The sequence below is a fragment of the Anas acuta genome, chromosome 16, assembly GCF_963932015.1.
Source record: "Anas acuta chromosome 16, bAnaAcu1.1, whole genome shotgun sequence".
Lineage (NCBI taxonomy): Eukaryota > Metazoa > Chordata > Aves > Anseriformes > Anatidae > Anas > Anas acuta.
The window spans coordinates 16,265,422-16,288,585 of NC_088994.1; the positions used below are offsets into that span (position 1 = coordinate 16,265,422).

The window sequence follows — 23,164 nt, forward strand, 5'->3', positions numbered from 1 at the left end:
TTTGCCCCACGGGTCCTTTGGGAGGTGTTGCTGTCAGCAAGGCACTGTGGGGCTCTGATGCCTCGTTAGGGCCTGAATGTGTGGCTGCAAAGCTGCCCATAACGCTCTGCCCCCCGTCAGTGCGCTGCAGCTCGTCACGTAGCACCTGGCTAATGAAGCTTGTCCCTTTTTGGTGGCTGATAACGTTCAGCCTATTTTCCTTTGGTTCACATCTTGGAAGAAGAAAGTTTCCTGTCTATAAAATTCCCGGAGACGTTGTTTTGATGTTATCTCATCTCGGTGTTTTTGCCGTGTGCCCTGCTGCTCGTGCTCAGCCTCGTGGGTGCACCCAGACATCGGTGCTGCAGCTCCCAGAGCTGCTGCCCGTCAGGCTCCCTTTTGTTTCTCCTGCCATGCTCTTTACATAGTCCTTCCCCGGGACTGTTTCTGTTTCTCGAGTTCCACATGTAGGAAACTGCAAGGGTGAGTGATCAGACATGAGTGGATCTGGAAAAGATGCTTCTGACGTCTGCCCACGCACGACGTGCCGCAAGCCCCCTGTGCAGGCACTAAGCAGGGGATCGCTGCCTGTCCTGGGTCAGCGTGAGCCCAGGATTGATCTGGCAAGGCTCAGTGCCTTGTGAAGAGTGATTGGTATTAATTAGGCTGCTCTGCTCCTGTGGAGTGCCGACAATAGGAGCTGCTAAACCAAGTGTGAATCTGGCTGCGGGGCTCTGGCAGTCCTGGGCTGGAGTCCCGTCCCCTGACTGGAGGCACCCGATCCCCTCTGCTCTTACAAGGTCTCTCCAGCTCCTTTCCAGGAGTTTTCAGTTCCTGTTCTGCCAGATCTCATTGCTAGAAATTAGCTTTTGAGCCTGCCTTTAGGAGGATCAATTCATCTCAAACCAAGCAAGAAAAGAGATGAGCTTAAAAAGACAGAAGATGTCCTGTCATCCAGAATGTTTCGCTAACGCAGCTGTCCTGGTTAGAGTAATCCTGTGCATTACACCGCATTGGGGAGCTCACGGAGAGGTTGTCTCCTGCTGTTCCTCTGAGCAATTTCATAAATAGGATTGGGAAAAAAAAATCCACTGCGCAAGGCTGCTTGCAATGAGGCAGAGTGAATAAAGCATCAAATAACATTTCTGCATGAGTTCATTACCTGGTTTCTGGACTGAACTGCCACTGACCGTTGCACTGGCCAAGGTGGTGGGCCTGCAGGATTGCCATCACTGCTGTATTCCCCCGTAAAAGTGAAAGGTGGGGAGAATGATTCATATAGGTGAACTTCAGCCATTCTGAAACCAGGCTGGAAATTCACAGCCTGGGTGCAGTCAGCGTTTAAAACTTTTTTTTTTTTTTTTCCTATTCCTTTCCCAGACTTTGTTCTAGCAGCCTAATTCAGATTGTTTGCTGTGTCATTTTCCTACCTTAGTGCTTTCTTCCTTTCTGCAGCGCTGTTCTCTTTAGCTGGCTGCTTTATTTTGTTGACATCAGAGAAGTTATTTTCCATTGACCTTTGAACTGAGCGATTTCATTAATGCTCAGAGCATCCATTTGGAAGCAGCCGCTCACTGGGAAGTGTCCCTGCAAGAGAACAGGTTGAACATTTGTTCAAGGCAGCTCTGTCATGGGGTGTAACTCTTGTTACCAGATTTTGTTTTTTCACCTCAAGAGAGAGGACTCATTTTATGTGTATTCTTAATAAGGACTTTCTATTTGCCTGTTAAAGGAGTTTTATGGGCTGAGGTCACTCTTTCTTTTTATTCACCACATAACAATAAAGAAAGTTTGTGTTCCTGTAGCCTGTAAACCTCTAGAATGCATCAAAAACACCACTTTGTCATAAAAATGTGGTAGTGTTTTTCAAACTGTGGTGGAAAAATTCTTTTTTTTTTTTTTTTAATGTTGCTCAACGTTTTTATTTTGAGACATGTTTGCAGTTCTCTCGATTTCTCCTTAAGCATCTGTGGCTCTTAATGCTAGAGAAAACAATATCAGCAAATTTAATCACATTTAATAAAAAATATTTGTTTAATATCACTCTGCTGAAGTACCTGCTGCTGTTTAAGCTGCTGCCTCTGAGATGCACACTCGGGGCAGACCTGAATGCCGGAGGCTGCCCATCTTTCCGTTTTGGATGTTAGATTTTCCATAAGTTACCCAACATTTGTGTTGTGATAATCTCTTTTAGCATTTCTTGCAATGCTTCATTTTAATATATATTCCCTTGTCGCTGCATATCTGAACTCAGCCTTCCTGTAAGCGATATCTAAATCACTGCTGCAAGGAAAGAATGAAATATAGGTAAGTGAGAGAGAAGGAAGGGATGTGACTGAACAAGAAAAACTTGCACAGCAAGAAGGAATATCAGCGGCTGCTATAAAACGTACTGCTTCACTTACAGCTTGTGCTCGCTGCTGGTGCCACAATGTGTGTGTGTCAGACAGGATGGCAGATGTCTGCCTCTTGCTGTAGCAATAACTGCAGATTACCTTTGTGCACGCAGTCACAACACACGTGTGCAGTGGTTCGGGTGCCCACGGCACACGCAGCCGTGTGTTGGAGCCATTCGGACGGGCCCTGCTCAGCACCTGCGTGCCAGCACCGCCGCGGCCTTGTGCACGATTCACTCGGGGTGTTTGCGGTGACCACCCCACCCCGCCTTGGAAGCCTGAACGAGGCTCTTCAAAAGGGAACAAAACCTGGGGACAACACTGATTGTTGTTCCAGGCAGTGGAAGCGCGTTACGGCAGGCAGCAGAGTTGGCCGTAACGTCGGCACGCGTCTGTTCCTGCGCCAGCCTCGTGCGCGAGCCCAGGCCGCTCGCCTCCTGTCTGTGCCAGGCGATGCTATCTGCTGCCTTTGTTCCGCCGTCCCCGGGCCGTCCCGCAGCCCCTCGCTGCCCAGGCCGTGTCTGGTTGTGCCTGCCGAGCAGAGCCGAGCCGAACAAAGTGCCCCGATAAGATCTGCCTGGGCCTGCACAATGGAAACTCCCGCAGCACTCGGCCCAGGCCCACCTCCCGCAGGCCGAAGCTTTGCTCTGAAATGCACGTTGCTGCTGCTCTCAGCTCCGTCAGCTAGCATAAGCGTTACTTGTTCAAAATGATATTTATTTTTGGCTTTATACATTTCTATACAACTTTATTTTTTTACAGCCAATTCATGTCACTCTTTACAGAAGCAATTGAAATCAATTTGAAGCTTGGTCTTAACAAAGCCAATGTTTGTCAGGTTTCTCCGAGTTACTTTTTGTGGAGAAAACCTTTGTCTAAGGTTGCATTTGAAATGGGAATGAGCATTATAAATCCTGCAGCTCCTCAGGGACTGGGAGGAGCAGATCCTGTCCCACTGTCAGCCTCCCCAAAGCCACACAGCAGCAGCAGCAGCTCCCAGCCCTGCCTGGCCCAACGGCCCCGAGCAGCCCTCTGCCAAACCCGGCAATTCTGTAATTCTCACAACTTCCTAAAAAGTTTCCTCAAAACATGGAGATCCCACTGGGGCCACCATTACCGGGCACCCTTTTTAAGACAGACTGGGGGGAAAAAAGCGGCTCCCAAACAAGTGACCTGGGCCAAGAATGGAAGCAGCCGCTGGCGAAGTCAGGAGTGACGTGGGTGGGTATAAATCAACAGAGGTGGCAGCTGGGTGTTGCTTGCAAAGAGCAAGAGTTAGAGGGGTGCTTGCTCACGAGATGCAAAGGCCATGAGGAGAAGGTGTGTCTGGGAGGCTGCAAATTTTATATAAGGGCGGCTGCATCCACTGCACTTGCAGGAAAAAAGAGGAAGACCGGAGGAGCCTCGGCTGCAAGGAGAGCCGGGGCTGACCAAGTGCAGCTCCTGCTCCTGGTGGTGGGTGCAGGTAGTGGGGGCTGCGGGGTGTTGGGGGGTACATTCTTGTGGGGCCGTCCCTGTCACCCAGCTCTGCTGAGGACTTTGCTGAGCACCAGGCTGCTAATCATCTACATCACTCTGTCCTGACATTATTAAATTGAAATTTTATAGTTATTTTTATCGCTTCAGCTTTGGTTTGTTGCTTTTGAAAGTTAGAAGGAACAGGACTAATCCTCAGTTGCTTCCCTTGGCAAAGATCCTACCAAAGAGCGTGCAACTTCATCTAACGGGTGCAGAAATAATTACTGCTTGTGCAGCGGAGCAGGGAGCTACCAGGAAGAACAATTTGGCTCCTTGTGTGAGTGCACAGAGTATTTGGGGCAAGTCTCAGGGGCAAGTGAAGGGCTTTTGTTGATCCCACTGGAAATCTGCCCACATGTGAGCTCGGGCAGGTTCCTGTCGAGGAGGGAGCTTACCCTCGTAAAGACCCTGGGTTGTTTCTTGTGGGCTTCTTCCTCACCGTTCGCTCTGCTGCCTTCTGTGCCAGTAGGAGACTCTCCGGAGATGAAGTTGTTGAAGCTTTTTGGAATTGTCTTTTTCTGTGGCCTGCTCTCGCCGTCCCGGGGAGTCTTGTCCGGTTTGTCCTGCGCCGTCAGCCCAGGGGCAATGCAGAAAGGTAATCAGAACAACGTGGGTCGTGCTTGCTTTGAGATCTGTGTGGGGCCTTAACATTTCTTAAAACCTCTCGACTGTCTTCATCATTATTTTATAGTGGCAGGCTTTGCTAGAGCCTCTGAAAGCCATCACTGGGTTCATGGGGTAGGGAAATCTTCCCTCTCCAGAACTGGGACATGTTTCTGCACCAAATGGCCACGCCAAATTTTAGGATTCTGGATTCTTTCCTCTCTTTGTTTTAGTTTGTCATTTCTCATCAGAGCATATTTGTCAAATAACTGCTGTGAAGCTTAGCAACCTTCTTAATAATTGCAGTGCCCCAGTAAAAAAAGGGCAGATTGTTTCATGTTGCTTCTGTTACAAAGACAAACCAAACCAGCACCCTTTAGAAATGGGCAACAAATGGTTGGAGCAGGGCTCCTGTTGCATGCGGCAGCGGTCACTGCTGCTGGTGCACAGCCGTCCTGTGGCCTTAAAGTCAGGTGTGCTCCGTATTGCTACCTCTCCAGGTTAATCCACTAAAGGCAATTCTACTTTAGTCTGTCTTATAAAATGTCTTCCCCGTGTGATTTGACTGCATTGACACTGGTAATGACTTAATGAGTGTTTTTGGGGAGAGGTGGGGTGTTATGTGCTGTCTTTGCCAAGATAGAGCTGACTGAGCGGTGAGAGGTTGTTGCCCCAGGTGCCAGCCCTCATGCAGAGATGTTTTCCAGTGCTCTCGGATGCCGTAATTCAGAACGGGCTTCTCCAGAAGCACCTGCAGGGCCTTGTGCTCCCAAACATCATGGGTGATGGGGGTCTGCTGAACTCTCCCACCAGCATCACGGGGTAAGTGGAGAGACAGGGCTTCTCCGCGAGCGCGCCTTGACCAGCCGCAACGAAGCAGCAAAAGCTGAGAGCTGTGGCTGGCATGACTGGCCCAAGCTGCTATCCTCAGTTTATTTTGATGCTGAAATTCTGGCACAACAGGATTTTTCTGTGTCACGTGAAAGTGGGTGGTGAAGTGCGGTGCAGGCTGTGCAGCCAGATGCGGGATGATGGTTCGGATGCTGCTGTTGGTATCCGAGGTGCTTGACAGCACTTAGGGAGGAAGGAGGGCACCCCAGGGAGGAAAACTTGATCTCTGTCTAAAGCTGCCTTCCATCCCAGTCTGAGTCTAGGCTGCCCTCTTAAGCCTCAGCTGCATGCTGTGTCTCATGCAGGAGAAGCAAGAGAAGCCAGCTGATCCTGGTGCCTCTGGCTGGAGGTGCCCATGGTGATGTGGGCATTGGGGTTGCTCACCGTGAAGCTGCCCAGCTGTTAGAGGACTTTTTTTTTTTAACTTTGTGACCACTTTTGCTGTTGTTTGCAGACTGCACCTTGTCCGGGTTCGGCTCCCCAAGCTGTCAGTGGCGCTGCTGCCTGGGATCGGGGTCCAGCTGGCCATCTCTGCAAGGCTTGATCTCAGCGGCAACTGGTGAGAGCGCAGCTTCGGGGTGGTGGGGGGAAACCCCTGCCCACAGGCTTCCTGGTGCTTGGCATTCTGCATCCTTTATGTATTCCTAGGGGTTTCTTGCCTATAATAAAGGCACAGAGTGGAACAGGCACCAAGGGATGGCTTGTGGCCTTTGTAATGAATGGCAGGAGATGGAGGTGCAGCTTGTTGCTGCTGGCTTTGCTGAGTTTCTCTTGTTAGCTGAACAGATTTCATCTCTCAGCCTCTCATCTGCTTTTTTCAGCTTGGTTGGCCTTCTCTCAGAACTAATTGATATCTCAGTGGATGTGACCATTACTGCAAACATTAAATGCACAAATTTCGAATTGGGCGCAGTCCAGGTCGTCATTGATGACTGCTTCTGCATTCTTGGTGCTGTAAAGATCAAGCTCCTTTCTGGGTAAGTGCCTGTGGATTTATGTTTTCCACTGCCTGTACAGCCCTGCTCTTTATCCAGTGATCTGGACAGTCTGCCAGGACACAGCCAGCGCTGAGCTGACAGAGCCAGTCCTCAGGGAAGGAATTTCTTTCCCATTGCCAAAGCCAGTCGCTTCAATGGAACCTACAAAGAAAATCGGTTGTTGGAAAATGAGGGTTGATATGCCCTGTTTGCCCCTGGAAATGTTAAGATCTGAAGTATGAGGCGTAGAATCTCTTCCAATGCACTTTCTTTAGATCTAACTAGTGAACTGACATTGAAGAGAGAGGAAAAACCGGGCAGGGAGAGTGTTCCAGGAGAGCAGCACCATTTGCTTGTCCTGCTTTTATACTCTGCCTTTGGCTGCCATCACAGAAAGATGTTGGCCATGTGGGCCTTTGGGCTGACCTCTGCGGGTATGTGTAAGTGCAGGCAAATGCCCCATCTCCTGCTCAGTCTCATTAAATTCTTGGCAGAAGGAATTTGCTTACTTCCTGTACTGATGAATGCACCATTTAAATTGGTCGTTGGAAAACATTTTCTTTAGTTGGTTTTGGATTACTCACTTTTGAGGTTCAGTGAATTTCTCCTAATTAATTTTTGCATCATTATTTTTTTGCATTATGCATTACATTTCAATCAGTGCAGCAGTTGTGTAAGGGGAGCACAAACCACCCGCTCCGGGGTTTGTTTTTTAGGTTTTAGCAGGATTTAAGTGATGGTGTACTGGAAGTGAGCTCCTGTGGAGCAAGGGTGAGCATGTACACGTGCAGTTGACTTCATGGCAGTTCGTCAGGTGTGTCTGTGGGCAGAACTCAGGCATAGCAGTGTGATGCATTATGAATCCTGCTGTCTGCAGCTTGCAGAGTGTGTGGCTGCGTGTTCTAACTCAGTAGTCCAGAAATATATTGATTATCACGCTAAATGTCTGCACTGCCTGCAGGCAGCATGTAACCCAGAGTGTTCTATTTAGCAGCAGTGTTGAAATGTTTCACAGCAGTTTTCTCCTCTTGTTATTCCACATGTAAATTGTTTGTTTCCCATAACCAACACAGAAATATTTCACAGTAACTCCACCTTCCCTTAACTGCAACACTGATTTAAATGCCAGAGGGAGACAACCGAGCTCAGGATACATTGTGAGAAACTCACTTTCATACAATATTTTCTGCACACCCCAAGTGCTGAAGCCTTCTCTTCTCACAAGTTAGCTCAATTCTCCCCTCTCATTCATTCTCTCTCTCTCTTTTTTTTTTTTTTTCCCCTTTCCAGATTACTGTCCCTATCAGTAAACGACATAGTGCTGAACCAGCTGACAGCAACCCTGCCCGGTTTGGTAAGCCTGAAGACTGCCATCCTTTCACAGCTGAAATGCAGAAATATCAAGAACAACACGTTAAAAAGCCATAGTGAGCTGCAGCATCTCTGCGCTGCATTCCCACATCACCGCCGTGTGCTGCAGGCAGCCTGCTGCTGCTGGCGTGCTTCTGCCCGCAGCACGATGCCTGCCACGTTCCCCAGGTCGAAGCAATCTGCTTGGTGGGGCAACGCAGCTCCAGGGCTTCTCCATCCCCTGAGTCCTTCTCGATGTCCCAGCTGCCACCTCATGGCCACACAGCACGGCTTCCCTGGGGTGCAGCTTAAAGCCCGGGGGTCCATGCAGGAGGGCTGCCTGCAGGCGGCTGGCTGAGCCCTGAGCTGTCCCATTCCTGCTTTCTGTTGCAGCTGTGTCCGGTAATCGATATTATCGTCAACCTGGTGAACATCCAGTTCTTGGGCACGCTCAACGGTATGTTCCCTGTGGAGCTGTGGCTTCCTTGTGTCCTGTGTGCTATGACCGGGGACACGTGTGTTCCTCTGCTGTCCCTGATGCACTGGGGAAGGTCAGCGCTGCCCACTGAGGGCGTTTGGATCCATACAGACCAAGCTGAGGGTCCAAGGTGCTCACTGTTCAGAGTAAATCTCTGTCCTCCAAGTGTCTGGGACTGCTGTTGAATGTTGAATTCACAAGTCAACAGCTGGAGTGAATACTTCACGCCTTAGCCCTCCTTACACTACTTCTAAAGGTCACCCATGGATTTACCTTACTATCCTTGGTGCTCTTTTTTGTCTGTTTTCTGAACTCAGGCCCCACAAAGCTGAATCTGGGGATGTTTTTCCCATTGTAGTAGCAGCGTTTTTACTGCTTGTGGGGTTAAGGTCTGCTTGGGACCTGGGGGTCGGGAGGGGTTTGTGGTGCTGCTTCTCTCCTGGTGTTTAATGATTCTTTTCTCCTTGAAGCGGTGATCCCGGTCGGCACGGTGGGAACGATTCACTACCAGTTGGCCAGCCTCCCATTTACATCTGGCTTGTACCTCGGGATGGATTTAGATGTAAGTTGATGCTCGGTAACGAGACCCTGCAGGCGTGGTTGCAGCACGGGGTCTTCCAGCACCGCACGCCCAGAGCCTGTGGGAGCTGCTGTCATCCTTCTGCACAGCCAGATGGAAGAGCTGGGCTACTGACTTGTTCTGGGAGTGCTGGCTAAATGTTAGGCCAATGATAGGCAAACCCATCACTAAGTGACTGTGTGCTTCTCTTGGAGCCCTCTTTTGCTCTCTTGGCAAACCTCCCCGGTTCTGCCCGTGTGTCTGTGGTTTGCAGCCATTTGCAGACTGGGTGCTTCTGCTTTTTGCCTTTGCTGTGTAGTCGTTATGGTGGATGAATGCTAAGCCAGGCTAATGGATGTAGTTTTTACTGCTGTCTCACTGGAAAAACACCAAACCAAAGAGTGCTTTCAAACAGGAGAGCTTAAATAAATGCTAGTGAGGAACACCTGGCACATACGCGGTAAGGAACAGCAAGGGCTGAATAACAAACTCTCCAGGTGGTATGACAGCAGTGCTCCTTTACTGCTTTAGTGCAGACACAACACTGGGGTTAGTCTTTATCCCACAGGGATGGTCAGAGTTGGTCTCCTCAGCAAACAGTGGTGCTGGTGCGAGCTTCTTCCAGTTGGAGCGATGGCTCTCTCTTGGCTGAGCGCTGGGGGAACGCAGTGCTGTGACCGTACTGCTGGCAGTGCCTGTGCTGCACGGCTCGTGGTTGGAGATCGGAAGGATGAAATGGAGCAGCGAGCTGCAACATGGACACTTTGTGCTCATTAGCAGGGGCCTCAGTTATGCACTCTGGGCTTCATCAGCTCCTTTCATGTATTAAACATTGAGAGAATGGCTCTGTGCGCAATGCCCTCCTGCAGCTGCTGATGGGGGGTGTCTGTTTCAGCCTGCCCAAAGCTGCAGCCTCCTTCCTGAGGGTCTGGGCAGGCTGCAGGGCTCTGGAGGACCAGGTCAGCGTTTAACATTGGTGCCACCTCCGCAGGGTGCAGTGCAGCAGGTGGGAGGCAGCATCATCCCCCACGACTCGTCCGCCTCCGCCTTGCCCCCGCTGCTGGACAGGCTGCTGGTCCTGGGGCTGCGCCAGAGCTTTCTCAACGCCATCCTGTCCCTCCTGATCCAGGTCCAGCCGCAGACGTTCACCTGCACGCCAGAAGCCGTGAGTGCAGCAGTGCCATGTTCACACCAGGGGAAGGGGCTGGCAATGTGTGCCCACCCGCCCTTGGTTCTGCTGAGGGAGAAGCTGTGTGTGCCGAGCAGGGTGTGAGGCTCTGCTGGCACTGGGCTTCATAAAGGCAATGCAATTCTCTGGGTGCACATATTTTATGTACCTCCCAGCTGTGCTTCCATGGGAAAATGTTAGGGGTCTGCATGTGGAGAGATGCTAAAAGCCTCCAGGCTACATCTCCTCCTGCTGCTGGTGGTGCCACCTGCACGAGGGACTGGCAGTGCCTGGGAGCTGGGGAGGGCTGGAGGGGGCTGAGGGTGGTGGCGTTGCTGTAGCGTAAGTGTGTGTGCAACTGGGGGCCAGTGTGGGGCTGGGGGCTCAGGACTGTCCCCAGGAACATGAACAAACCATGTGGGATCAGGGGCACAGGGCAGAGGGATGGGCAGTGCTGGAACCCACTGGCACCCACCTGGGCTGTGTGTGCTTCTCTTCCCACAGTTCTCAGGTGCCAAGCAGCTGCAAGATGCCGTCCTGACCCTCTTTCCCTCTGGGGTGAGTGACTTTGGTTGGTGTGAGTGCTTGTGTAAGCCTTGCTGGGTCTCAGGCCACCTACACGATGCACCTGGGTGTGCCAGGGTGCTGCCTCAGGTCCTTTGCTTCTCATCCTGGTGGCACAGAGCATGCATGGAGCTGGGGGAAGGAGCTGGTGCTCTGCAGCCCAGCTTGGTGCTGGGCAGCCACCTCCATGTGCCCCCTCCCCACAGTGCTCCAGCTGCTCCATGAACTCTCCTCTGAGCATCAGGATAGAGTTGTTTGGGAAGCCACTCATCCTCTTGGAGAACAACAAAGCCACTGTCGAGCTCTCGGTGATGATCCAGGTGTTCATTAAGCGCCTGGATGGATCCATCCTCAACCTACTGCTCCTGAAGGCTGTAAGTGGCGTGTGAAGTTCTGGGGCTGCTGAGATGCACAGCCGTGTCCATGGGCTGACCCTCTCGCTGTCTGCTTGCAGGACCTCGGCCTGAACGTCCACGTGTCGATCTCTGGGAGCAGCCTGGTGCTGGCCTTGTCCCTGGGCAGGTAGCCTGTCCCCACGGTGGCCGTGCAGGAAGCTGGGGGCAATGCTGGCTGTGGGCACCCAGCCTGGGGCTTTCGGCCCTGCTACCAAGCTCCGGCTGTCCTTGGGGGTGGGAAGGAGGGTGCCAGATGGTGGAAGGGTTTTGGGTCCTGGGGATGTACCAGTGTGTCCTGCTGGGGCACACCGAACGGAGGCAGATGTGATGGGAGTGTGGCACAACCACGTCTGATAAAGGCAGGCAGAGCAGCCCTGTGAAAGTCTCTCCATGGCCAAGTTAGCTCAGGAGCCGCTGACTCGAGGAGTTTTCCAGTGTCTGTGGGCCCTGGATTTCCCAAATCTGAGAATTTGATGCCTGGCTGATGGCAAGAGATGCGCAGTGCTGGCTCTCAGGAAACTTTGCAGCAGTGGGAGAGTTTGAGGAGACTGGAGGAGAAGTCTGTGACCTTTTTATCACAAGGAGAAGTGAGGTAGCCTGAAAAACCGTGAGACTGTCAGTTTGACTTTGGTCCTGGGCAGCACTTCCAAGTGCCTGATGTTGGACATGAGTGATAAAGGAGTGAAGGAAAGTGCTATCATTAATGCCAGTCAAGGTATGATTAAAGACTGGAAAGCATTTCTTATAGCAAGAGGTTTGAAGAATTCAAGCCATTTACCTTGTCAAAGAGTTAGATTTAGAAGCAACATTGGCATAGCTTGTATGCAGCGATACAGAGAATGGAAATGCATCACAGGCTTTTAATTCAATAGACAAAGATATAACAAGATTCAATGGAAGCAGAATAGAGAAATTCAAAGTGGAAATAAAGCACAGGTTTTAGCTATGGAGATAGCTTTGTGATCGAAATGATAGATTAGGAACTCCAGCAAATTCTCCAGAGCTCATGATCTTTAAATTTGGACTGGATGCTTTTTCTAGAAGCCCTGCTCTCAGCTAAACAGGAGCTGGCTCCTCCTCTAAGGTGAATAACTGCCTGAGCACAGGAGAGAGAAGGGGAAGCCAGGAGCTAGTGGGTGCCCCCTTGCAGTGCTGCTTCATTCAGGGAAAAGAAAATTAGGTTAAGATTTTAATGTTGATTTACTGCTTTTATTTTGTTATTTTCTTTTGCTCTCTTACAAGTGTGTCAGTGCCTGTTTTTTTTGTTTTGTTTTGTTTTGTTTTGTTTTGTTTTTTGGTCACTTGCCCATGGGCAGGGTAATGCTGCACCAGAGATTGCGGGGGTCTGGGCAGGGGTCTGGGGTCTGCGAGCTCTGGCCGGTGACCTGCTGTCTGATGTGCTGTTTGCTTTCTGCTTCCACAGCACTTCCCTCTCCTTGGAGTCCTCTGACGTTGGCATCAGTGACGTAAGTCTCTCCTACCAGCCTGCTGCTTCCCACGTGGATGCAGCACTGGGGAGGGAGGGAGGGAGGTGCGATGCCGCCGTGTCCCAGCTGCCATGGGCCTGAGCTGTTAGCTGTAGTTCTGGAGGTTGTAGCAAGTCTTCTCTCATTTTATTATTTTATTTTTATTTTATTTTCATTTTTTTATTTTATTTTATTTTATTTTATTTTATTTTATTTTATTTTATTTTATTTTATTTTATTTTATTTTATTTTATTTTATTTTATTTTATTTTATTTTATTTTATTTTATTTTATTTTATTTTATTTTATTGTCTTCTGTCTCTTCTACTAAGCCAAATGTAGTCTGAAATCTCCATTTATTTACCTCTGCCTGGGCAAAGCTTACACTGAGCTCCAGCAGGAGTTTTACCTGTAGAAGGTTTCCTAAGTGAGGCACCAACTAAAAATTGAGGAAGAAAAGTGTTTTAATGAAAAGAGGGCCTGTACGTTCTCTTGCTGTGTTAGTGGGAAGTGATTTCCCATCCTGAGGCCTGGCTGCCTTCGTGAGCTGAGCTGTGTGTGCTGCTGCTGCGTGCGCTGCTCATGGTGCTGCCCCTCTCTGCTTCAGATCTCGAGCCTGAAGCCCCACTGCAGTCAGCTGCTGGCGGAAATGTTGCTGCCTCTTATCAATGGTAAGGGAAATGGGCCAGCTGTAAATCCGGGAGTGCTTTGGCTAAGTTCTGGGGATGGGGAGAGGGGTGGTGTCCATGTGGGAAAGCTGCAGGGCAGAGCTGGCGTGGCTGCAGGTCTGCAGTCCCCAGGCTGGGGCTGTGGTTAAACCTCTCAGCCTGCTTCTACCTGCACCCAGCCCTGCTCTGGTCCTAAGGGGCCCCGACAAACGTTGCTGGTGGAGGTCAGCAGCAAAACATTGCCCAGTCCTGCCCAGAGCAGTGCTGTGCCCCTGGCCAGGCGCCTGGTAAGGCTCTGTCTGTCTCCGCAGGCTGTCTGGGCGTCGGGATCCCTCTGCCGAACGTGCTGGGCATTCCGCTGGTAAAAGTGGATATTCAGATACTGGTGGTGAGTGCCTGCAATGGCTCTTTCCTCTGGTGGGCACTGGTGCAGGTCACTGGGGTTGTTCCTGGCATGTGGCTCCTGCAATGGGAACCTGCCAGCAGTGTGCAAAAGCACACTGTGGGGGCAGAAAGGTTTGCTTGGTCTGACCTCCTTCAGGACAGAAAATGCTGCTGAGTGCTTCGTGCCCAGGGGTGCTACCAAGCTGGGAACAACATGAGCTGTGTCCAGCCTCTCTGGGTAGATCCTGGTTCCCCCGTCTGGGCTGTCTGTCCCTTCTGGAGAGCTCTGTGTGAGCAGCTCTGATGTGGGGCACTGGGTCTGGCAACCCCTTTGGAGCAGCGCCACTCAAAGTGCCTTGGGTTGCACCAAATTCCAGCTTGGTGCATCCTGGTGACGTCCCAGAGCAACTCAGGTGTTCTCTGGCATTTTCCAAACGATGTTGAGTACTCCCTGCTACAAGTGTAACTCGAGGAGTTTTGCAGGAGGGTTTTCAATTCGCTGTGCTGCTGAGAGGCTGCTGTGAGCCAGCATCCCTCGAGGTCAGGGAATAATGTAAACGTGTCGCTTCTTGCACTTCTCCAGGGCCTGCTGGTGATCCTTGTGTGAGCTGGGGAGGAGAGGGCGTGAAGAGCTCCTTCTGATCGTAGCCTTGGGCAGAAAGAGAGAGAAGGACCAGCGAGGATGAAGCTTCGAGACTGGCATTATCTTCTTTCCTTTTCTAAATGTGCTTCGAGATTCTTGGTAACATTTAAGGCACTTTATGTTTAACTGGCTCATGTGAGTATTAAGATACTTGCATAAGCCAAAACCAGATAGGCAGCTCTGTGTAAAAATATTTATTTAGAGAAATTAACGTGACTTAGAGGTCGCAGTTATACCAATTGCATGTGAAGCTGCAGTTGAATTGTTAAATTCCTTGAAAATTTGTTCTGTGGGAAAGTTGTTCTCAGTGTAATGGAAAAGTGAACTTGTTGCATGTGGCTCTCTACTTAAAAGTCACCAGCCATGTGCAGAAGCGGATGAAGTGCTGAGCAGGAGCTCAGGATACATTTGTCACTGATTCTTTTAGTAATAAACATTCTGACTTCTAGTGCTTGGAAGGCGGTTCTTGTTTCTGCTGCTTCTCGGGGAGAGCACCTCTCCTGCCTCCTGCTGGGGGACTGAGCTCCTCTCTGATGGTATTTCAGGTTTTGGCTTGAAAATTTCCCAATTTTTCCCCAAATCCCTGGGAAAAACACTCTTGGATTTTCAGTGGCTACTCCTGGCTGGGTTACCTATTGATCAGATGCTCCTCCTGGTCCCCAGCATGACCCAGGTCTGGGGCTGAGCCTGCTGCTGCAGGTGGGACGTGCGTGGCTGGGAGTGGGGCTGCAGCACCCCTGCCCCAGCCACCACGGCCAGAGCAGAGCAGTGCAGTAAATCCCCCGGCCAGAACCTCTGCTGCCAAACAAATAAATTCTTTTACTGCTGTAGCATATTCCTCTTGGGAAACTGGGTTAAGATATATTAGTCAAAGACTAATGGTTGCAGCTCTACCAGCAAACTTTTATTAGGAACTGTTCCTGCTATTGCCAACTTCGGGCGTTAAAATCATTAGTCAGGTCCCCAGGACGGGCGTATAAACCTTCAGTTTTCTTTTTTTTTTTTTTTTTTTTTTTTTACTCCCTTCAATAAATCAGCCTGGCTTGTTTTGTTTCCTTTCCTATTTCTAACTCTCTGAAATATGAGGTTTTCAAGTGCTTTTCAGCAGCTCCAAAGGCTAGAAATGATGGGGACGGTAGTTGCATATGAAAGCAGATGCATGTGTAATTAATACAGCTTCACGGGCTGGGTGTTAAGTGCAGCATCGCCCTCCGAGCGTGCTGCAAGAGCAGCAGCAGAAGCCAGGAAACTGCCTGTGGTGCCTGCAGGGGACCCTCAGCCCACTCTTGGCTTGCTGCAGGAGCTCGGTCCCCACATGCAACTGCTGTTTTCAAAAATGTGACTGGCTTCAAGTCTAATATTAGAAACCTTTGTACAGATGTGATTTTTTTTTTCCTTCTTTCTGGCCGAGTGAAAACTCACCAGCTGTTTTGTTCCCATAGTAACGTTGGAAATGGAGGAAAAGCCATGAAATGTCTCTTGTGGGTAGGGGCGATAGTGTTCTGCAGCTGAGAGGCTCGGGGCTGCCTCACGTCCTTATAAATTAGTGAGATTTTGATGCTCCCTTAGTTAAATGTGAGGTCTGGACATCTGCACTGGTACTCAGCAAGATGAAATTCATCTATCTTTCAGTACAAGTCATTGAGGGGAAAAAAAAGTCAATAGTCATACAGGAAAATGCAATATTAAAGAGAAATGTTTAATTAAAGCATGGAACATTGTTACAATCCATCCTCCTTGTACAACAAAAAAATAGACTGGAAGAGAAAGCCACTAGCAAAACGCCATTATTATCCTACGCTTGAGAAAATGTTGTTTCAGTAAAGAAAGAAGATTTTAAACATTTCATGCAGTGAGAAAACACGACACATCCTCTCAGAGTCAGTGGGGTGGCTGTGCCCCCGTTTTCCTCCAGGTGAAGCTAACGGCACACCGGGTTCAGGCCATGGTCCCTTGCTCACCGTGTCTCGCCTGCAGCTTGAGGTTGCACAGGAGCAAGACGTAATCCTAGACACAGGTGGGGGAGGCCTGAGCACTGCAGCCTGCCCCTGATCCTTCTAATGAGCATTTTTTGCTCATGTTAGCATGGCTAGAGAGGGCTGCCTATGTAAAGCAATGAAGCTCGGTTCTGTGGGTTAGCAGGACAGGAGAAGCAGGCTGAGATTTATTTTAGTGCCAGGAGGTAAGCGTCACTCCCAGGTACCCTTTAAATCAAATGTAGCAGGGAGCAACTTAAATGTCTTGTTTCGGGGAGAAACTTGCATGTCGTGATTTCTTACCTTGTGAATCATGACGCTGACATCGGTGTAGGTGAAGGTGGAGATGTGTGGCAGGTGTACGCCTTCACTCAGCACCGCTAGGAAGAGAAACGGGGAAAGGTGAAAGAGGGAAGGTTCCCAGCTGAGACACTTCGTGCCTGGTGGTGCCTGGGGGGTGTCCCCACTTCTCACCATTCATCCAGACCGGTACCTCCTTGCGAACAGTGCCCAGGAACAGCTCTTCCAGCAACGCAGCCTGCAAAAGGGAAAGCCACAGGGTCGGCTTCTTTATGGCCTGGCTCTAAAGGGGTGGAGAGAGGCCGGGACCCGCAGCAGTGGGGTCCTGGCGTGCTGCCCCTCTCCCAGCCCCTGTGGGGTGCAGTGAGCACCGTGAGCGTGATGAGCACCACGAGCGTGTGCTGCCCTGCTGATGGCCTGGCTGTGGATTTTGTGGCATGAGCTCGGGGTGGTGCAAGCTGTCTGGGGATGGCCAGGCTTTAGGGGACAAAAAGCAAGGGCTGCTGTGCTCAGCACGGTGCAGGCAGGAGCCCAGCTGTGCTCCATCACTTTGGGGTGCTGGGAGCACCTACCGGCACCGGGCCCACGTCGGAGGCAGCCAGGCTGAGCTCAGCATCTCTGCAAAACAAAGAGCAGCGTGAGATTTGCTCAGCAGCCCTTTGGCTGGGTCACTGAGCAGGGTTTTCCTTGGGGACCAAGCTTGGTGATAAGCAGGGGCTTGCACGTTGCTCTGAAGGCCAGGGCTGTGCCCAGGGCTCCAGCAGCTCCCCAAGCCGGGTGCATGGCAGGGAGTAGGGGGCAGTGGGCGCTGTCTCTGCCCCCATGCACAGCAGCAGGGAGCTGGGGGTGTCCTGGCCCTGGGACCTGTGGTGAGGGCTCGCTGAAGGCAGGGACACAGGGTGCTCAGGGAGATGGGCAGCATTTTTCTTTCTGGTCCTGCTGCTGGAGCCTTGCCATTTCCCTTGGGCTAGAGCGACCTCCACAGCGACCAAGCCGTCAGAGGTAAGAAATTCCCCAGGCTATTTGCCTCTCCCATCCCATGCAATGACTGAACGGTTTCCCCCACAAGGCTGCAGAGCACAGCCGGACTCGTTACTCGATCACTGCTGCGGAGATCATCATCCGCGTGTCGGTGACGCTGAGGAGCAGTCCTGCAGTCATGTCCTGCGAGGAGAACAGGGAGGGCAGGATCAGAGCGAGCAAACTGTCCCATTTCAGCTCTGAGCATTGAGAGGTGATGAAGCCATCTGTGCAGTGCTCCCCGACATGCTCCTTGCACCCTGCTCTCTGCGGCAGAGACCTGTGCCCGCAGCAGCAGTTGAGGGGAGCAGTGGCCGTGGCCCCGTCCTGCAGCGCTCACTCACCGCACTCACGCTCAGGAAGCTCTGGAATTCTGGCGAGCCTGCCCCAACGTGGATGGTGAGGAAGAGCTTCAGGGCTGCTCGGCCTTCCTCCAGCTCCACCCGAGGAGAGCTTCTGAGCTCGGCCCTCAGCATCACGGGCAGGTCCTCGGGGTACAGGGAGCCGACCTGCTGAGGGCAGGCGTTTGCAGCCCGGCAGCCCCCGCAGCAGGGGCTGTGCCAAGCGGGTGCTGGAAGCAGCCACGTACCTGGGTGATCTTCTGTGCCACGGTGGCGGTGGTCAGTGGGCTCTGGAGGACAAAGCACAGAGCATCAGCTGGCTGGCGGCCCCAGGAGCAGCAGTCTGGGGTCTGGCACAGCCGCTGCTGAGTGCTGCACGGCTGCCAAATGCAGGCGGCCTTCCCTGCACACCAGCACATGCCAGAAGCCGTGTTTTGGCTAGTTCTGATGGTAAATTCCCCATGCACCATTTGACCAGCAGAATTTTGCCTGCAAGGTCAAGGTAAGAGGCTGGGGGGCTGCGGTTCCATGGGCTCTCAGAGATGCTCTCATTTCTTTCAGGGAGCACAGCTCCCTTATGGCTTCATGGGGCAGGGGCACAGCCATCACTGTCTATTTTATTATTCCCTCCTCGCTTGCTTGCACTACTCACCAGGATGGTCATGTTGAAGGCTCCAGCCCTCTCCAGGGCGAAGAAGAGGCTGGTGTAGAAGTGCTCAGACAAAGCCAAGGTGAGGTGGGAAGGGCTGGAGCTCACCAGCTCGGGCATGCTGAACGGCGTGGGGCTGACTGGCAGGGGCACTGCCATCCCTGCCACCTGGAACGTTGTCTGCAGGGGACAGAAAAGGGGTCAGGGTGCTTGGGGTGTCCATCTCGTCCTGCAGCTGCTCATCCAGGGCAGGGAAGTGGCAAGCAGATGAGTGCATGGGCAGGAGCTGGGCAGCACGGGTAGGATGTGGTGCTTACTTGCAAGGACATGGTGATTCCCTCCTCGGAGATCACGGGGGCAGCCAGCGGCAGGTACTGGACCTGGCAACGGGGGGTGATGGGGAACTGAGCTGCAAAGCGAGCAGAGGGGCACTCAGAGAACAGAGGGGAGCAGCGACAGGAGATTGTGCCTGTGAGCAGGCTGGATTTCCCCCAGGAACAGGAGACAGGTGAGGAGGGGAAGAGCAGAAGGATTAATTTCTCGTGTTTTATTGCCCTGCCCTCCCCAAGGTTTCTGGCACACCTGACAGAGGAGGGGAGCTCCCACCACGGAGCAGCCCCCATCCAGCTGCCATCGCCTGCTCCCCGCAGCGGGGCACAGGGAGCTCATTTCCCAGCAGACAAAACCCACAGCCACAGAGCAGCCACCGCTGCTCCAGCAGGAGCCCCTAAACCCTAACGAGCCTGAGAGCTGAGCTGCCCACCTGTCAGAGACATCAGCTGCTCGTTAGGCAAAAGGAGCAGTTTGGAGACTTCCAAGCAAATCTGTGGGATAAGAGCAAAGCGTGAGAGGAGGGAGATGAGTGCGGGGGCTGCTGGCATCTGCTGCAGCCTGCACGTCCCCATCGGCTGGCTGTGAGCTGGCAGATGGGGGATCACAGACAGAGGATGCAATCCTCATCCCATGTGGAGGGCTATTGGGGATGCCCGGCACAACCAGGTGGGTTTTGTAGGTGTCAGATTCACCCGAGTGCTCTAATTCTTACAGAACCATGGCAATTTGTCTTCTGCTGTCCTGCGTCTGTACGGACGTTATCTTACCTTATCGGCATTAACCTCCTTGTCCAGGTCAGAACTAGAGGACTTGCTGGATGAAAACAACAGAGCAGAGGAAGTTAGGCAGCACCAGCTCAGCCAGGGGGATGTTAGTGTCTTTTGATTTGACCCAGAAAGTATCCGGAGACATTATCATCATTTTCCATCATCTATTAAGCTGTGACTGCAGTTCAGAATCCTAAAATGCTGAAGACCTGCCACTGGACTTGAATTAAAACTTTCCTGCTACACTCTTTAGGTACATTTGCTCCTTTATGAGAGGAGAAACTCTTAACATTGTGGGGGGAAAGAAAAAGAAACAACCAAACAAAAACCAAACAAACGAACAAAAAACAAACAAAAAACCAAACCAAACCAAACAAACAAAAAACAAAACAAACAAACAAACAAAAAAAAAAACGGGGCTGTAAGCAGAACAAAGTTTCTGTCATGAAGCGAAAGGATTTGCACTGACATTTGTAAGCTTTTATGCCAGTGATCAGATTTTGGTCCTATCACCTTTATGTACTTGTCACTCAGTTTTGTTCCCCCATTCACCCAGATCCCGTGCCAAAAAAAAAAACCCACGGGCTGACCTTCCCACCTCCTCGGCGCTCTGCACCTCCACAGTGGGTCTGCAGTAGGAGGTTATCAGCTGCAGGTCGCCGTCGGGGCTCAGGTCTATGTGGAGGTCGGCCAGGATGGACAGCCTCGCCAGCCTGGGTGCTGCACTGCACGAGGGAACGGCGCAGGTTGGAGGGTCACTGCCCTGTGCCGTTGCCCCAGCCCCGCAGGCAGGCACTACTCACTCCGGGGGGGTGATGCCCAGGTCCACCTCGATGCCCAGCCGCAGCCCGGCCTCTGGGACAAGTGACAGTGACAGGTCGACCACTTGGACAGAGCTGATTTGGTCCCTGCTTGAGAGGAAACGTGGGTGTTAGGAGCCCAGCGCAGGCTGAGGTGCGAGCCCTGGCTGCTCCTGCAAAGAAACACCGAGTGTCCGTGGGGTCTGCGCCCTGCAGAGACAAATCCATGCCCCGAGGGTGGCACCGGGGCTGATGCCATCAGACCCCAAAGGAGGAGCAGGGAGCTTGCTTCTAAATGGATATTTAAGACATCCAGGTCGATTCCCAGGAGGGTTTTTGCTTTTTGTGTTGGTGCTCACGGTGCTCCAGGAGCTCCACCAGGACCCAGAGGAGTGGTCGCAAAGCCCGGGTGAGGCAGAGCCGTGGACTCACCTGCTGGCTTTGGGGGAGCCAAGGGTCAGGTCCAGGTCCATCAGGTCCTGCCTGAGGACCACCTCTGCGTATGGTCTTGAAACTTCAGCAACTGAAATAGGGCAGAGTTATTAGAGGCCCCTGAGCCTGTGGTCTCACGCACAGAGGCGGACAGACTGAAATCTGTCCTGGTGCCACACATCCACCTCTTCCCAGACCCCACTGTTATGAGCTGTAGGAAGGGGATGATGAAAATGAGCTGATGCTCGGCGTAAGTTTACAAGAGGATGCCTCTGCCTGGACGGAGAGGTACGGGCTGTGTACTTACGGTAGCTCAGTCCTGACGGGGTGAGGATGCCCCCGCAGTCAGGAGACCTGGTGGCCTGCGCAGGGACCAGGAGGCTCAGGAGGGTGCCCAGGGCGCAGAGCGGGGCCACGGCACTGCCTGCAGGAGGAGGGCACCCACAATACCTGGTCAGCACAGTGGGGCCCTGCCAACGTGTGGGACCGTGCTCGGGAGCCGTGGCTTTGGCTCCTGCTTTGTGTTTGTGCTCCTGGGCTTTGCAGCTTTTGTAAAATAACGATGCGTAGCTCTCGTGGAGCACCTGGGCATCTAATAGTGCTGAAAAAAAGGCTCAGCCTTGAAAATCTCCTGCAAGTGTGTAAGCTCGAGTGGTGCTTGCAGCACCACCATTACGCCTGTTAAATATCCTGTAATGGCCTACAACCGATACAAAATGAAATAATCAGGAGTTAAAATTAGCTCAGGAATGAATTGAAGGTATGCAGGAGGGTAAAATCAGATACAGAGGTAATAGAGTCACCTACCTCTGAAAAACATTCTAGAATGGCTTATCATGTTTGTGATATTCTTACAGCATTAAGAAAACAAGTTATTCGCTAAGTTTAACCTGTTAAACCCAAGTTTAACAACATACACATCTATATCAGTCCTTGCAGAGGGAGGACTTCTGATCAGGACTGATGCTCGCAGAGACACACCAAAGTACAAGCAATGCCCGCATCCATCTGTTCATTTTGTGAATGCATCTTTACCTTTTCTGCCCGGTCTCCCCATTCTTCTAGTTCTGTCTGTGTCTGGCTGTGGCCACACAAGGATGTGTTCTTGCTTTATATATCTGTGTAACCAGGGCTGACGGAGGCAAAAATTGGCAGAGGGCTGAAAACCAGGAGGGTGCGCTGGGAGGGGGTGCTTTGTTTTGTATACCATTTTTTATTGTTTCCCCATAGACCTGATTACATTGGCCATCGACCCAGCAGGGTGAAATATTGAGCAGCAGGTGCTAGGGCAGCTCGCCTGCATTGTGAAGTTACTGAGGAGCACAAAGTCTCTGGAAGGAGGGTGCCAAGAAATCAAACGCTGTTAGACAGCGAGCATCGGTTCCACGCCACGGGGAAGCTGCTGTGGTGGGTGCTGCTCAGATCCAAAGGGATGAGACCTGATGCTGTGTGGAAGGAGGCCTCGTGAACACTGTGAAGATGCTCCTGAAGGACAGACAAACCCCTTGGGCTTTCCTTCAGGCCGGCGGTAAGTCTGCTGAAGGCAGCAGGAGTGTTTCTGCTGGGTTCAGTGAGTTTTAGACCAAGCAGAAGAGCAGACTTTTGAAGGCATGATCTCTAACCTGCAGAGTGGCCAACATACAATAACTGCTGCCTCTCCACTTCAGTCCCAATCAAAATCCACTGGCAATACTATTGCAAACAGCATATAAAAATAAATAAATAAATAAAAAAGGTGGGTGATGCATTCAGTGGCATCTCTATGGGCATCAAAGGTCCTCACGAGGGGACTCAGGGTCCCCTCCTTCCTGGGCTTTGGGTCCATCCTGCTTTTCTGTTCCCTTTGCCCAGTGACAGCACATCCTCTGCACCCCATGCAGCTCGCCTCCCTGCTGGGTGTTTGTCCCCCTCCGTATTTGTGATCCAAACTTTGAGGCATGACCACTCTTCCAGAGAGGGTTGAGCTGCCCAGTTTGGTCCGGGTCCTTTGGCAGTAGGGTTAGCTGGTCAGCACTTGTTGATTCACCTGTGCCTTAGGAGGCAGCTATTGTCCTCCGTGCACTGGCTGTGTGAGTTATTGGGCGCTGGTTCCAGGTGCATCTCGACATGTCTGGAAAGGTCTCTGGCTCTCAGCAGCACTCTGTTGCTTTCTCACTCTGACAGAGAAATGCCAGGAATAGGAGCAGTTTCAGCCACGTGTATTGCCACTGAAGGCATCCAAATAGCAGCGTAAAGAGAAAATATGAAGATGTATGTCTGAAAGGGGAGAGCAGAATTTACACTTTTACATTGGTGCATCCATTTGGAGACGAGAAATGTGTTCAGAAAAGTAAATCCTGGGAGAAGTTTGCGACTTCCAGTGTGCTGCCAGGGGCTGCGGGGGTGATTCCAGACATTGGGAGGAAGGTGGGCAGAAAGAAAAGTCTGCAAGAAAGAAGACTGCTGTGTTATAGAGCAGTGGCTGGAATTGCCTCCAGTTAAGCCTTGTTCCATTGCAGGTAATTCCA

At 51.6% G+C, this 23,164-nt stretch overlaps 2 protein-coding genes across 6 annotated transcripts in view; one reads left to right on the top strand and one right to left on the bottom strand.

Moving 5' to 3' along the window:
- Positions 1-15,015, top strand: part of LOC137865703 (BPI fold-containing family B member 4-like) — a 33,581-nt gene extending 18,566 nt beyond the window's left edge. For 2 of the 5 annotated variants that reach the window (XM_068700999.1, XM_068701000.1), the window contains 15 exons: positions 4,363-4,488; positions 5,204-5,318; positions 5,842-5,946; positions 6,209-6,364; positions 7,655-7,718; positions 8,108-8,171; positions 8,663-8,754; positions 9,743-9,916; positions 10,424-10,477; positions 10,690-10,857; positions 10,938-11,005; positions 12,302-12,344; positions 12,952-13,015; positions 13,324-13,400; positions 13,980-15,015. In XM_068700999.1, coding sequence (XP_068557100.1) covers positions 4,377-4,488; positions 5,204-5,318; positions 5,842-5,946; positions 6,209-6,364; positions 7,655-7,718; positions 8,108-8,171; positions 8,663-8,754; positions 9,743-9,916; positions 10,424-10,477; positions 10,690-10,857; positions 10,938-11,005; positions 12,302-12,344; positions 12,952-13,015; positions 13,324-13,400; positions 13,980-14,003 — 1,380 coding nt within the window. In that variant the 5' untranslated portion in view covers positions 4,363-4,376 and the 3' untranslated portion in view covers positions 14,004-15,015. Of the gene's footprint in view, positions 1-353; positions 3,831-3,879; positions 4,171-4,362; positions 4,489-5,203; positions 5,319-5,841; positions 5,947-6,208; positions 6,365-7,654; positions 7,719-8,107; positions 8,172-8,662; positions 8,755-9,742; positions 9,917-10,423; positions 10,478-10,689; positions 10,858-10,937; positions 11,006-12,301; positions 12,345-12,951; positions 13,016-13,323; positions 13,401-13,979 lie in introns of those variants that run through there. The other 3 variants (XM_068701002.1, XM_068701003.1, XM_068701001.1) reach the window with 3 other exon arrangements.
- A 76-nt stretch (positions 15,016-15,091) lies between these two features.
- BPIFB2 (BPI fold containing family B member 2) lies at positions 15,092-21,495 on the bottom strand. Its single transcript, XM_068700940.1, is given in 15 exon segments — positions 15,092-16,046; positions 16,319-16,395; positions 16,490-16,553; positions 16,888-16,933; positions 17,412-17,479; positions 17,680-17,844; positions 17,925-17,966; positions 18,329-18,505; positions 18,643-18,734; positions 19,089-19,149; positions 19,426-19,471; positions 20,016-20,333; positions 20,658-20,748; positions 20,965-21,249; positions 21,465-21,495. Coding segments are annotated over 15 exon segments (1,632 nt in total). The 3' UTR covers positions 15,092-15,977.
- Between the last annotated feature and the right edge of the window lie 1,669 nt (positions 21,496-23,164).